This window comes from Strix aluco, chromosome 8, assembly GCF_031877795.1.
Source record: "Strix aluco isolate bStrAlu1 chromosome 8, bStrAlu1.hap1, whole genome shotgun sequence".
Taxonomy (NCBI): Eukaryota; Metazoa; Chordata; class Aves; order Strigiformes; family Strigidae; genus Strix; species Strix aluco.
This window is the reverse complement of record NC_133938.1, coordinates 15,521,896-15,537,544: the sequence shown is the minus strand read 5'-3', so window position 1 is coordinate 15,537,544 and position 15,649 is coordinate 15,521,896. Positions and strand designations below refer to the sequence as shown.

The following is a 15,649-nucleotide window of genomic DNA, read 5'->3' as shown; positions in this document are numbered from 1 at the left end:
CAGCTGTTGAGCCATTGTTTGTCTAGAGCTACCATTTTTTTCTCACTGAGAGTATAACCTATTGTACTTCATTCTGGGGCACATAGCAGACAACAGCATGCTGATCCACCATTCACATGGAGACACTTTAGATTATTCCTTTGTCCTGTTTTGGAGGATAACCAAATACTAAATATTTGACATGCAGGAACCCTTCACCATTCATTCAGGAGAAATGCAGCTCTTCTGTAGTAAGCAAGTGGTGCTGGGGGTTTGAAGATACGTAGATTTGCTAGGCTGAATGCAACTTTGTACCATCCATGGAGTACATATAAGTCAATGAAAAAAAGGTCCTTTTCATTTCAGTGTTTGCAAATGGGTACCTTCTTAACCCTGTTCCCTGCTGGTGTTGCTGACGCAGGTATGCAGACCATTTCAAGAGGATCTTTGTCTGTATCTTTGTAGTGAACAGAAACCTTGAAAGCTATTCTATTCCTGATTTATTTAATCAGAAAAATGTGAAACATATACAATTTCCAAATCACATAATGAAAAAGGATTTAGTTTTTATTGGAAGGAAATGTTTCTCTAAATAAGAAGTTGGAAAGCTTTTAGAAGCTCACTTAGTTCAACTAGTTGCAACAAGTTACTGAAACTTGTGAATCAGTGTTTAAAGAAGCAAGCCAAACAAGGCTAGTATTAGTTGAACAATTTTCCAGATCCTAATTCTTCTGCTCCAAAGAAATATATTTTATGTTTCATTTTCCTGACAAATGCAAATCAAATATTAACTGATTACATTTCAGTGTAATCATATTCTAGGGAGGGGTTGAGGAGCAGACAGAAAAAAGAAGACGAGTTGTTTGTTTTTACCAGGGCAACCAAGAGCTTTTCTGTGTGTATGTTTAATGAATGAATCAGTCTACTTTAGCACACAATTGCTTAGATCGATAATTATTCAAGAAACAATACAGCCTTGGGAAAATCTATAGTAATAAAAAAGAAATCTGGATGGGCTGAATAACCTTTTCAGGCAGACATTTATCTCCAAATGAAGCTATTTTTTATAAAGTTTCTATTCTTCAGAAAATGCATTATTGGATGGTTAAAAAATAATCAGATTGTTAGTGTTTAGAGGCTGGAGTTCAGGGTGGCAGTGAAATAAAGCATTAATGGATGGTATTCTCAGATGTATAGCCAGGAAGATTGTTAGGTTTTAAGTATAAAGTCAAAGTGGCAGTATGAGCTGAATCTATGCATCTGTGCTCTGGTGACAACTGTTACCATTACCAGTATGAACAGATAGCAGGTTCTAATTAAAGTTACAAGCCAGAGGGAATAGGCATTAAGATAGAAAAGAATAATTTCGTGAATAAATTGCACTTGATTTACTAGTTCACAAAAAAGGTCTAAAAATTAGTATCTGAAATTACTTTAAATACAGCATCTATCAAACCACAGAACAATAATCAAGTCGACCTAATTAGAACACTTATAACTATAAGCAGCCTGTAGCATGTTCTTATCTTGACGTGGGGAGACCAAGTAGTCCCCTAAGTGCCAGTTAATCTACAAGAAACTTTTGCCGAGACCTAGAAGAAACGCCCTGCAGCAGCTACCTGCTTACTTTAGATGTTAGACTATGCAGAATGCATCTTCTTGTACTCTCTCCATCTGCACTGAGCAACTTCTGAGTGCACACCATGAGCTGGATCATGAAAAGTCCTCAGCAAATTACACAGCACTTTGTAGGAGCAGTTTTGTCCATAAATGTAGGTTAGCCTTCTTTATGTATAGGTGTCACTTTTACTTACACTTTTGCTTACTTACTCGTAGTATTCATTCAGGCCAGCAATCCTTTAACTATGAGACAAACATTGTCTCTGCAGATATATAGGTTTTAACAGCAGATGTAGACCAGATTCCTTAAGTCATGCTGAGGAGTATGATACCGTGCATATTACCAACTCCTCTGGATGGGTAACACTGCCTTGCTGGTACTGATCAGTCTTGTTCTCAGGGAAGGGTGTATTCATAGCTTTAGAAAACTGGCCTAGACAATTTATGAGAAGCTTATGCTAAGGCAAATGCCTAACCAACTTTCTCTCGCTAGGTGTATTGACTGTTTTCTTCATTTTCAGTGGTTTTGTGACTGGTAGAGTTTTGGTCCATTGAAATAAGTTGCTTTGGTTAAATTCAGTTTTGAAAGTGTGCTTTGAAAATTTCAAGATATGCTTGCAATGATAAATTTCTAGACTGCTTTCTGTAAGCATATTGTGATCTGGCAATGTTAGGCTGTAAACGTGAATTAACAAGCTTGACGAGTTAGAAGTACTTCACTAAACTGAAGTATTTTGTCAAATTACCCAGAAGGATGGACACTAGTGAAATTTTTCTGTCTTGAAGGGGCAGCAGCTAGTGGTGCTAGAAAGGAGAGAAATGATAAAGGGCAAAATTAATTCTCTTTGATTCATATTATCCTTTTATTTTCTTCTCCATCTGTCAGTATTCCCCTTCTCTCCCCAGTTTTTGAAAAAAAGTCCAGGGTCTGGCTCTTCCAGCAGCCTCTAATGTGCTTGGAAACCTTCACTGTGTCATATAAACTTGCATGTGTTTGTGCTTTGTCATAGAGACAACCCTGTCACCAGCCATTTCAGCTATGGTTGATGCTCTCCTCAGGAAGGTTTTTAGCAGCAGTTTCACATTAAGCTACTCCTGCCTGAGAGAAATAGAGCTGAGTGCCCAGGTCAACATTTGCAGCAGTAGCATGATGGTAACTCAGCACAGACACTGGAAGAAGTGGGCTGCTGTGAGCAGGTCTTCAGTGGCACAGTGAGGAGCTAACTACTCTGGCTAGCCCAATTTTGATTCTTTGAGTTTCATAGCTAGACACTGTGTGTGGGAAATGGAGGGGCCTGAGTGCACCTCGGCGTTGTAGTGCCCACCTTTGGCTGGAGAGCACCCACACGCTACCTGCAGGCCACACGGCATGGCCGCTGCTGCGGACATGGCGCTACACGGCCTTTCAGCAGCTTCATACAACCCCGCACACGTGATGTGTGTTATGCCAAAACCCGTGGAGTTTTTGGATCTGCACAGGCAGGATCTGTGACCCTTCACAACACAAACAGTAAACCCAGCGTGGTCAGAGCCTTCAGCTGCCATGTGATGAAAACAAAGAGCTTTGAGATATTTTACAGCCTGTTTCCCATAGCAAAGGGATACACATGGGCTCACAGCGATTTGGAAAGATTCACAAATGCAGCTCTTGCTGCAATGAGCCAGCTGAAGTACGGGCAGATCAGCGAGTGCTGCAGAGCTTCAGTGGTGGCATTTACACTGCAAAGTTACACAGACTCACAGGGCTTATCTCTTATCTCCAGACAAAGTGTAATTATTGTCAGGACAGTAGCTTCAGCAGGGAAGGAAAGGAGCCCCTTTGTAAACTAAATTGTGGATTATGGCATTCAGAGGCTGCACTGATACACCTGACAGTGACACTGCTTGTGGTGCCTGGCTTGCCTTAGCTCACCTCCGCTGTGACGATGTGGCTGCACACACACAGTAACTGAATTTGGGATGACAAAACGGCTTTAGTGACAAAAATGTATGTGTCTACAAGGTTAGAATTAATTCTGTCCCTGTAGTAATGCCTGTTGTACCTGTGGATGATTTACCTTGGGATTTCAGTGCCTAAATTCCACCTAAGTTTCACTTTGAACAGTTAAGTGCTTTTTGGATCTCGCATCTAGCACCTCCACATTTAAGCACATAGGGCTGAGGAAACATTGCCAAAAGAGGTGTAACTGCTTAGGGCAAGAAAATTGTGCCTCTCTAACATACTAAAATTGTCAATCATGCAGCTGCTGAGAGTAAAGGGAATGGTTGATGTAATTTATTTGGATTTAAAAAAGAAAAGAAATTCTTATAAAAATATCCCTACCAAGAAGTCATTAAAGCAAACAAGTATTGAGGAAATGAAAGCTAAAGTAGTTGTGCATTAGGAACAAAGAGGTAGATCAGGATTAAATGGTGACTTTCTTTATCATGGCAAAAGGCTAATGGTGTAGTGCTCCAACACACTGCATTCCAACTGGTGCTATCTGAAAAAGGGGATATCTGAAAGGTGGCACTGTTTGTTGTTAACAGAGAATTATTTCAGTTAATCAGAACTAGGGAAGATTGTGAATGACCTGGGTTAACAAAGTGAACAAATGGGTGGCATGATGTAGATGAAATGCAATGCTGACAAATGCAAGGTTGGGCACACATTCAGGGGAATAATTAGAAGTATTTGCAGGCTTTGCAGGGTTCTAAATTAACCATAACTATTTAGGCCATTACTTGCTATGTTCAGTTTCATGGAAAAAAAAGGGTTGTGAAGGGATACTATGAAAACAAAAGATGATGTGAGACCATGTGTGTGTGTGTGAGGAGTACAGAATGGAAAATACAATTCCATCCATAAATCAATGATAACAATTCACCCATAATTTTATCCTTTCCCTATCTCTTAAAGCACACTGACAAAAAGTAATTCGGTAGACTAGCAAGGAAGGCATTAGAGAAATGGAGGAGGCTGAAAACAAGGATTTGTTTAGAAAGGAGTCAAGTAATAGGAGATGTAGGGGAAGAATTTAAAACAATGAGTTGTATAAAGACTAAAAGTTAAGAAGTTTCTATTTGTCCTGCTAATGCAAAAAAGAAGTGGTATATTTAAAGTGAATGAAAATGAATTATTTTCATGAAAACCTTGTTAACCTTTGGGACTCATTCTTTTAAGCAATCATGAAGGCTGAAAGTTCAGCATCATTATGCTATTTTAAAGCAATTCTTATCCTACAAGAGGACTGGAACAGTTATTCCAGCTAGCTATTCAAGGCTGCTTATTCAGAGAGCCTGCTTCTCCGTTAGAAAAGCCCATACAGATACTAACCTGCTGCTTCCTATTTGTGAACCAGACCTTTGAATGTGCATAGATGTTTCTGTGCTTCAGCTTTGCTGTCTCTAAACTTTAAACCGGTTGGCAGTGCACAGTCTACATTGTGTCTGGGCTCCTCCCCCAACACACAAAGGAGGTATGCACCCAAGGAAGAAATGATTAAGAATTACACAAAGTTTGCTGTAGAAGAATTTTCTTGATAAAACTACCTGTTCTGAATGTTATTTCTGCAACTGCGACTTCCCCCATCGGGGATCCTGGACTGATGACTTCAACAGCTGGTGCACTATGTGGAATGGTCCTTTAAAATCTCCTTGCTGCTGAGTTGGGGCTTGTATGATATTCAGTAGCATTTATAACCACTCAGGCTGCACCGTGGTGTGATCCGTTTCACATGCCAGGAACTTTGATGGGGAGCGGTTGAAATTAATGATGACATAATACAGTAAGAAGAGATATTAATGCTCTTAGGCATGAATTAATGAAATACCATTGAGAATTTATCCTGCATGAATAAAAGGATTTTGGAAGTTGTCATTCTAAAAACCACATGAAGGATTTTACTGAAAAAAACCTCCAAACACTCTGTTGAAATAGACAGGGTCCTAATGAATCTTTACTCTAGATTTTTGTCAGAGCTGGATGATTGATCTGGATCCATTAATTGAATTACTAGTAATTTACAAAGTGTTTATATAAACAAGAGGCACAGCTCTCTTGCTTCCAGGGCTGTGGTGGTAATTTTTATCCCCAACTCAGTACAAAGCTGGATCCATCCTGTGGTGTAGTTGTGGAGTACAGACCCTGCATGCCAGTGGCATCCATAAATCTGGGGTCCTTATCTCATAGTGCCACCATACAGCAAGACTCTTGCTTACTGAAATGGTAGCAATGGTCTTCATAAATGTGGACAGTGACTGTCACTATCTATTTAAAAAAAATCTAAGGTATGCTTTACCGTGACCTTCCTGGTATAAGTGTTGAGTTGGTACTGAAAAATTACTACTGTGTCCCATCACTTTTCATTCTCCATTGTCCCCTAGAACTAGTGAGTTAAAACCCCAGGGAAGATGTCGTACCTGTATAATTGTCTACCTGTAGCCTCTCTTGATTTAAAAAATAATTTTATTCAGGGACAAAACTTTACACTAGCATATGTTGTCATATAATGAAGTCTAGAAGACAAGTTTTGTTAGTTTAGAGGCAAAGTGGGATAACAACAGTACACAGGGACTGTTTATTTTTTTTGTTGTTCCATTAATACGCTCTGAGTAGTTCAGAAAAAAATTTCCTTAAAAATTAGGACATAAAATATGACACATATTTTATCCATAACTTATGTCAATTTGAAACACCTTTTATTGCCTACATAAGTGAATATATGTAAACTTTATTAGTAATTTCATTTCAAATTTAAAAGAAGCAAAGGTGTATCGTAGAATTCACAGATAAAGGTTAATTTTAACTATAAAGGTATTACCAGTGTATTTCTTTATGTTATGGTTCACTTATGTAGAATTGAGATGTATTTTATATTAAACAATGCATAGCACCATTATACAACAGTTCACTAAATGCACATCCCATTTAATCTTTTGTAGGAATTAATATAACTGGACTGAAGTTACAAGGAAGAATTGAACTGAGCCAGTAGGGTTAACACTGATACTAACAGGAGATTACTAGCCATAAGAAAATTACAGCTCTTCTGAAAGACAGTGCCTAAAATAGCAGCATATCCTCGGCACCATCATAGGAACTGGTTAACTGATGACCCTGAAGAAACACTTGTTTCCATTAATTCTGCTGTCATTATTTCGCTATTCTCGAACTCTTCCTCTGAATTCTTCTGTCCTTCTGATCCCAAGACAAGATGGCAGGAACGTGAGAAGAGAACATAAAGAAATTACAATAAGCTGTCGGCTATATAATTATACTGTAACCTACTACACTGAGAAGTTACACCAACAGAAATTTGGCAAGGTATCGGCTGCTAGCTGCTAGCTAAACACAGGACACTCACTAGCATAACATTAAAAAAAACAGGCTCACTAAAAAGCAACATCTACATTACAAAGAAGCTAACAAAAGAATTCCCTTATGATACTTAGGTTCAGCTGGTTCATCTTAGGTTCATCAGCTACATTTTCTTGTTTTATGAATACTTGTTACATTTGCAATTGAATATATATTTAAGATCACAATGCTACAAACCTTTTTCCAGCACGTAGTTTTGCCACCTTTAGTTAGACACAAAGGAGTACTTGCCTGAACTAGGGTTGAAGATTCTGCTGAACGTTGGTGACGTTATTAGGTCATGTGTACTGTAATTACTTGAGCACCACCATTTTTAAAATCCCTAAGACATGATTTCCTAGGTAAAAGGCAGCAAGTATGCTTTTAAGTTGCCAGACAGACCAAGGGGATCATTTTTGCTCCAAAGAGTCTGCTGTATAACCTGAATCAGAACAAATTCTTATTTCATAGAGACTTCAGATTTTTGAAGCATCTCTACTAAAGAGAAGTAAACAGTTTCTGAATAAATTTTAAATGTTTCAGTGACTCTACTGCAAACATTGTAAATTTTTAAGTGTTAAGGAACATACTGGCAAGAGTTACCAGTAGGATGAATGGTGAAGATGTCTTTTTCTTCAAGAACAATTGCTACAGTGTCACAGTCCTGAATACAGATATATTGAGATTACCTGAACCCCATGGTTCCATCTCAACCTGGATTTTACAGTTTGAATTGTCTCAACAGCAGGAAGTCTTGCCCAAAATATTCTTCTGAAATCCAAACTTTTTCAAAATGCATCGATTTATTTTCCAAATGGACTTTGTATATTCCAATGCATTAGAAGGTAACAGAATTGTTACGGTTTTCAAATTAATTTTTGCTGTTATCATACATATAGTCAGAGTGGCCATACATGAAACCGTGGCCTCTGTGATGATGGGACATTAATTTTAGAGTTGTTTGGAAGAACACAATTTTGGAAGTGCTGACAAATGAAGTCCTTGGTGTTCTGTTTGAGAGGCCCTGGTTGAGAGGGACAAACGAAACTTGGGAATCAACAGAACGAAGACTTCAGACATCCAATTTTTCCACTGATTTGTAGATAACATCTTGGGCATCAGCTGCCTTCTGCAGTTCTCTGATAAAAATAGGGACAGTCATGCTTATTTATCTAACTCAAAACAGTGCCGTGATGGATTCATTATTTAGATAGCACTCAGAGTGCTATCCAAATGCTGCTTATTCATGTTTTCCCCACTGCAACAATATATCTTCATCACTAACAATTAATTAATTATTGTTGCTGAGAATATGATAGTGGTGTTTACCACCTTACTTTTAATTTCAGTACAGATGCCTACTTAAAAGTTATGTAAATATATGAAATTACAGTACATTTTCCTAATGACCCTGCTATGTCTGTGTTTGTTCCTATTCAATTGTGACTAACAGTAATGAATAGTAAAGATGACCTCTCTTCTGTAAAGCTATGTAGACAGTTTCTATTGTATTCTCGACACTTAAATCATGAAATGTAAAGAAACCATTCTAAGCAGGATACAGCTAGGTCGAAGGACTGCTGATGCCAATTATGCTTGTACATAATAATGCACATTTTACCTATTTGGAAAAAAATTCACATTTATTTACTGTCAAACAGGTGTTAAACTTTACACTGGATAATAGTGATGGGCTCATTATTAACAGGTTTACACAAAGGGATGAAAAAAGCAGAATTTTGTTGAAACAATTTACATTTCATTAGATTTTTATCATAAAATAAATTAATTACTAAATATAGGCAGAAGGAATATGGAAGAGTAATAGTTATATTTTATTTATTTTTTTAAAGGACAGGCACCTTTCATTCACGAGAAAGCTTGTGAGAAGTGTCCAGTGTCCCCTTTACCCCTTACCACCCAACCCTGATTAAAGAATGAACAGGGAATTGAGTTACAATCTTTGTTAGCTATACCAAATTTGTGCAAGGCTTGGCATAATTGGCTTCTAAAACAATTTTCTCCCCAAATTATGTTTTTTTGGCAGTAAAAATTCAAAACATAAGAATAAAAACTAACTTGTCAAAGCAGAACACTGTTTACAGTGAAAAATAAGTGAAAATGGGTAGAACTTGCATTTTAAACATACTACTGTACTATGAACAGAGTGTAAGAAAAACAGCTTATAACATATGTGCAACCAAGAGCTTATCACAATATTTTCTTCAAACTCTTTAAAATTATTTTTTAATGACAATTATATTTCAGTTGGACACAAATGTATTTATTTTACCCTAGCAATAGAACAAAATATAATTTCTTTAGCCATTTTTTTCATGAGAACGGTTCATTGTACAGTTGAGGAAATATATGAAATAAGGCCTGTGGCTTGATTGCTAGTGGTTAGACATGTATTCAATCTTTGCCCTAATGGAAAAGATTTGCAGTGAACTGCAAACTGATGCAGAATATCTCTCCTGCTTTTGCAAGTCTTGTCAGGAATAGTAAGGTACAGTAAATTTGTCCCACAGGATTTAGAGCCTACGCCTTGTATATAATACAATGTAGGCCTAGAAAAAAAAATGGTGCAGCCATATTTACAAATTTAGTTCACAAACTGCTGCAGTAAAATGGCTGGAAAGTGTTTATTTCACTTTTTTTCACAATTTTGTTAAATTCAGCAGCAGAAGATATCTTAAAATACCTTGTTGGTATTTCTTTTCTTTGTAACAAATAATTCATTTTAGTATACTCTGTGTATATACAAAGTTTTTGTTTTATAAAAATTCACAGAACTGCGAGGTCCAGTCATCCCCGTTACTGGAGAACCACAGGGTCAACAGAATTGTCTCTTCAAGCAGATATGAGGGAGCCTGCATGGGGCCAATTAAGTCTTTTTAATACTTGTACGTGGCCTTTAATATTTCTTTGCTACACTATTAAAGGCTTGTCACTAGTTGCATTTGTCCTTCTCTAACATCCCCTTCTGGAATACATCCTTCCTTGTTAATGGGAATTATATAGCCATCGCTATTACCCCTGCTGATTTGATAGTACATCTGAAGCTGATGGCCAGCTCCTAGGTTTGGCATGCTCTTGTAGTAAATGTCCTCATTTTCACTCCTCCTGGAGGGAGAGAGGTCTTCTTCAACGTCGGGGCTGCTCTCTGGATACGGAGAGTCTCTGAGATTGGGCATGCTTGTGTAAAGAGAGTCTCTGTTGGGGGACTGGAGGTGGTCGTCAGCCTCGGCTGTCAGCTGTGAGACGTAGCTGTCGGTTCCCTCGGTCTTCACTTTTTTCTGGGGCTGGTACAGAAGGGAATGAGTCCGCTGAGGAATGAGTGGGGCCTCAAGCTCTTTGTGGTGGAGCTCCAGCCCAGGGGTGTCACTGTGCATTAAAGATGAGGCATCTGCCACGATGGCATCATCTTCGCTACTGCTCCCGCCGATCACAGCTTTGGCTGGTAGCGTGCGCTCCAGGTTGTGGTTCTTGCTGCTGCCCCGCAGGTTGTTGTGCACTAATTCTGAAATGATCATTTTCTCAAAAGCAGTATCATTCAGGCTTAGTCCACAGTCTACAACTTGCACACTGTCGTTATAGTCTCCATTGCGCAACGAGTAGCTGTTGTTGAAATTACCATTTAGCGGTAGAGTATCCATGGCACTTGTATCCCTGGCATTGTTCAGTGAATGTCCTGAAATGGAAAAGGACAGATCTGGTTATTGCCTGATGTGCTTTTTACCACTTAATTTTTTTTTTTAAACAAAATTCTTTAATGTAGTTCAGGACAAAGTTGTACTTGGAAGTAAGACTTGAGAAAAGTTAGGTTATTGAACATTCCCAAATGTAAACAGTTGCACACCTTAGAGGAAAGATGCATTTTAAAAATAGTAACATGTATTTCCTGTGGGGAGTAGTGGCATTTTAATTTCTTAATTTAGTGTCAATTCTGTGACTCTTCCACAAGGAACTGTTCACTCCATGCCCTTGCATATGTAATGCAAAGCAATTCATTTGGAAACATCTATGTTTTGAAGTACACCACCATGATTTAGAAAAAGAAAATTAACAGAATTTGTCCTAAACGACACTAAATTAAAAAGGAATTAGATCACAGACATAACTGAAGGTAAATGTACAACATAAACCCACATAACTGGCAAGCAACTACTTTAACAACATTTCTAAAATTTTTTCCTTTTTTTTTTTTTTTTTTTTGAGATGAAGTAAAGAAAAGAATGAAAAAAATGGATAAATACAAAGAATTTATGTTAAACAAGGACAGCCATCTTTCACACTACTGGACCAGGGCCCACAAGCACCATCCAACAACACGATAGACAGCAGGTGGAATGACTCACTTTGGACAACTCACATCATGTCTGTCTGCTCAGGCTATCTGGCCTAAGAGTAGCTGATATATAAAAGAAAGTAAAATGATTTATTGTAACATGATGAAGAATTACTGAGCTTCTCAGCAACTTAGTCAGAGCAAGGGTTCAGCAAATTAGATTACTAAGCAATAACAGCTTTTCTTTTCCCACTTAATGTAATTTTTTTGCACTAATATTCTGTCTGCCAACAACGGCCCCAGGCTTCTAAAGGTCAAAGTTTGCCTGCAGTCTGCATCAGTCACAGTGACAGCGCTGAATGAACCAGAATAGTTAATTAAGAGTTAGGCCCACAGTTACCATGGGCATGGAAGTCAAATGCAGAAATGTTAGGAATTTCTGTAAGTATGGGTCACAGAAATTAAACCAAAGAATAAATATTAGTTGTGGAATGGGAAGAGGAAATCAGCCATGGCCGATATCTCATAGCTGCTGGAGAATGACAGATTGGGTAAGTCTGCTGGAAACATGAAAAGAAGTTTAAGGGGGGAAAAAAATGAAGTCTCATGATGATTAAGGTCTTTATGCTTTTGGGTTTGGCTTTTTTTTTGGTAACACGATAAAGAAAAGGTTTTCCTACAGACACAAAGACATGTAAACTATGACAGCACAGTGCTTCCCAAGCAAAGGAAAAAGAAAAAGAAAAAAAAAAAAAAAAACAACTTTGAAAGAAATTAAACAGTCTGAACCATGGAAAGTCAGATGGTTAGAGCATTCCTAGAAAATCACTTTATCTACAGATTTGTCTGAAGTAAAGAAAGAATGGAGTGACTTTACTGAAATGAAACTGACCACTGTGAGGCTGCTGCATTATATGCAAGGCTTGGAGGAGTATATGAAAAAAGTTGTTTTGGAAAAGATTATACATTTTCCCATTTTGTCTTTTTTTTTCATAATTAAAGCTGCAGCTTATCCTAGAAAATTCAATCTTCTCTGGAAATATTGTTTTCAATTAAAAAGTAACTGTGTTTTCTCATGAAAAGATTGTCTTGAATTTTAAAGAATAGATTAATAATTTCCAAATAAATTCTGAGTAATTTGCAAATCATTTTGTATTTGTGTTATTGTTAACTCCTCTCCATGTGTACTGATTTAAACAGTGATGAGGGCTGTTTGAAAGGTCTCTTTAAGCTTTGATTAAACAACTTTATAGTTTTGCAATTTCATATATGTTCCAAGATTTTTCTTGCAATGGATTTAGTTGCGCAGAACATATGGCATTTATAAAAGTAGACAACACATGGACCACATGCTGGCATTCATTTCCCTCATGAAAGTGATTTAATTCTATAATTTTAATTCTTTTTTCTTCTGCTAAACAGATACCAAAATATATCTGATAATCCAAAATGAGTTTTCTATGATATACTGCAGAGTTAAGCATCCTAGAATATATTCAAATTGGTTTGATGAGGCAAATTTTGTTGCCCATGATCAGGTAATTCATTTGAAATCTTTCCATAGCCTGTAGCAAGATTACTGTGGGAATGTAAAAATACAAGTAAATTGTTAAGCATTTCTGCTTGACACTGCTTTGGTTTTAAACAGCAAATTATTTCAGCATTGCATAACTTCTGTTACCAATAGGGTTTGCTACAGACCTCATGTTGTTTCCCAAAAAGCAGTATGCAAGTACTTTTTGAATGTGGAAACATTTCATTTGCAAATTGTGAACCACTTGCCCGCTGAGTCTACTTCATGACCGCTAGTTATGTTTTAATTGTGCCCATTAAAAATCATGCTGAAAAAATTTACATTTGATAGGCAAAGTTAAGTTTTACTCCCATACTTGTCTCTCTGTAGGTTGCTAGAGGAAAGCATAAGGAAAGTAAGAAAACAAGAGAATGAAAATAGAAACTACAGTTCAGTTAAAAAGGAAACTTAAAATAAAAACTGGAAACAAGGTTTTATGAGCTCTTTATCAAAGATTTATCATTTCAGTTATACTAAAGTGATCTCATGACTCATCAAACAGTAACTGCTAGATATTAACTGACGAATTGCACTGTAGTTAAAAAAAGCAACTAGATAACGTAACAAAATGTTAGGTAAGTGATGACACCCTTTATTCCTACAGAACTAAACTGTTCTAACTGTTAATTCTCAAGATTTTTCTACAGGAAAATGATCTACCATAAAGCTGCACTATACTATAGTTTGGATCTGTTTGACGCTGGGGTATCCAAAGGTGTCAAGATGCCTTGCGCTGCTTTAGTATCTAATTCATTCCATAAGCAGGTTTTTCTCAGCAAGCTTTAGAGTCAACCTTATATTGCATAGACATGATACCTCTAAGTGATATATATCTTGAAGATGGGCTCTCGGACCATGTGGTGTCAGTCCTGTAATAGTATATTAAGATTTATGCCACCTGTGTTAAAAACATGGATAATTATTGGTAAATCCTGTTATGGCAAAGGCATTACTATAATATAGTGCAGTTTTACAAGCTGACATTGGCAATACTGTATTTCTCGAACTGACAGAAATTCAGAATGTACGGCTAGGGTATTGCAACTTGAGTTTCTATCTAGAGAAAAGAAGGGATTTGGAGCGAGCCAAGAACAGCAGTTTTATTCAGGAAGTATAAGCACACCTGGTGAGTTAAACACAGGAGCTGAAGGGGCATTACATACAACTGTTTCAGCGAGCAATGTGTTATAGGGGTTGTTAGTGCCGTGTGGTCGAAGAAGAGGGTTTGTTAGTAGGTAATTGCCAGTCATTCCTAAAGCAAAAGAAACAGAAAAAAATGTCAGTTCTTTAATTTTAGGCTGACAGTTTCAATAAAGAATATTTTTTATTCATCATGAATCATGTAGGACTTGTCAAACGTAATTCAGCTGAAAATTTCTGAATGTATTTGAGCTATGTATTTGAAATGGGAGCAGGAAAATACAGTTAGATTCCAGTAATTCACAGGTGCTGTCCAAATCCCCAAAGTAAACATCTGGTGAGAGTGACATTTACTAATGTATACAAAATCACTGTTACACAAGAATAGCAATTAAATGGGTAGAGATCAAGGTACTACATAAAGCTATTATAACTTTAAAAATGATCATATAGAACACTTCTGCCCTGAATTGAGAACTGAATTTCTCGAATTGAAAGGTATTGAAAAATCTCTTATGACAGGATCAGAGCTGTTATTCACTTTATTAAAAACACACAGATAGTGGAAGGGAATTGCTGTTTTCAAACAGACAGTGGATGACAAACTGCAAGAAGCATATCTTAGTATATGCAAAAGTATGCATGCTGAGGGGAAAGCAAAATATTTGCTCTAAGAAATCAGAGCATTCACATTTTCTCCCGGGACATTCATGCTGCAAATTTATCTGCCAGGTTTTAAAAAAGAATTCCTCGAATGACAGATTTTCTTTAAACAATCAGTTTACAAACAGTGTAAGATGAAACAAAATACTACATGAACAGATTTTTTTAAACCCATTTTACATGCTAATGCAACACCATTTAAACAACTCTCAGAATAATTAGACAAAAAAATCAGCATATTTTGAGAAATTATTTAAAAAATCAATTAATATCTGATTTCTAGCTACTAGAAGAAAAAAGCTTTGGAATAATGACACCACGCCCCACCCCCCCCCAAATGCTGTGATTTAAAACTTACTTTAAGCCTTTCATTAAGGTAAAATTCCACTTTCTTTGCTATTGCATTGCACAGTAGCATATCAGGACCAGTGTATTACAGACCCAAGGACAATTAAAGAGCCAGCTATATTTCTATAGTATGGGTATTTTTATCTGGCAAGGAAAAGATAGTATATATTCCAAATATTAATGCTTTTTGTACCACCATGGATACTTGGTAGCAGAAATGAGCAGAAAAATCTAAGATTCAGAAAATTATTGCCCGATTATTCTACTCTTATTTGTAAGTTTGTATCAGTGAACAACTGAAAAGGTTTGATCATAGCTTTTTTCAGTTGTAATGTACTTATTACTAGAAATACTAATTGAAACATATTTTGCTTGGGTTTGGTGGTTTTTTTTCTTTGGTGTACTATGTTTAATCTTGGTTAGAATTATTACCTGTAATTTATAAAGAGAAATTTTTTTTTAATTAAATTTTTTGCCACCTTTAAAAGCGTTATTTTTATTTTAAGGGAAAAATGACACTTGCCACTAATTACTAAACTACCCTTACACATATGTATCACTGAGATACTGGTGATATTATAACTGAATAAAGACTGTCTCAATTTTTCTATCATGGCAGAACATCTCCAGTGACTTGAGACTGGAGCTCTGAAACAGGGAGATGCTTCCAAGACCTTTGTTCAAGTCTGAATTAACT

The 15,649-nt window shown here is 36.8% G+C and overlaps 1 protein-coding gene across 20 annotated transcripts in view; it reads right to left on the bottom strand.

The window, feature by feature from the left end:
• Positions 1-8,561: 8,561 nt before the first annotated feature.
• ADGRL2 (adhesion G protein-coupled receptor L2) overlaps positions 8,562-15,649 on the bottom strand; it is a 399,589-nt gene continuing 392,501 nt past the window's right edge. For 7 of the 20 annotated variants that reach the window (XM_074832355.1, XM_074832354.1, XM_074832350.1 and 4 more), the window contains 3 exons: positions 13,925-14,053; positions 13,118-13,135; positions 8,562-10,631 (listed from right to left, as the gene is read on the bottom strand). In XM_074832355.1, coding sequence (XP_074688456.1) covers positions 9,877-10,631; positions 13,118-13,135; positions 13,925-14,053 — 902 coding nt within the window. In that variant the 3' untranslated portion in view covers positions 8,562-9,876. Of the gene's footprint in view, positions 10,632-11,298; positions 11,352-13,117; positions 13,136-13,617; positions 13,700-13,924; positions 14,054-15,649 lie in introns of all 20 variants that reach the window. The other 13 variants (XM_074832361.1, XM_074832370.1, XM_074832360.1 and 10 more) reach the window with 4 other exon arrangements.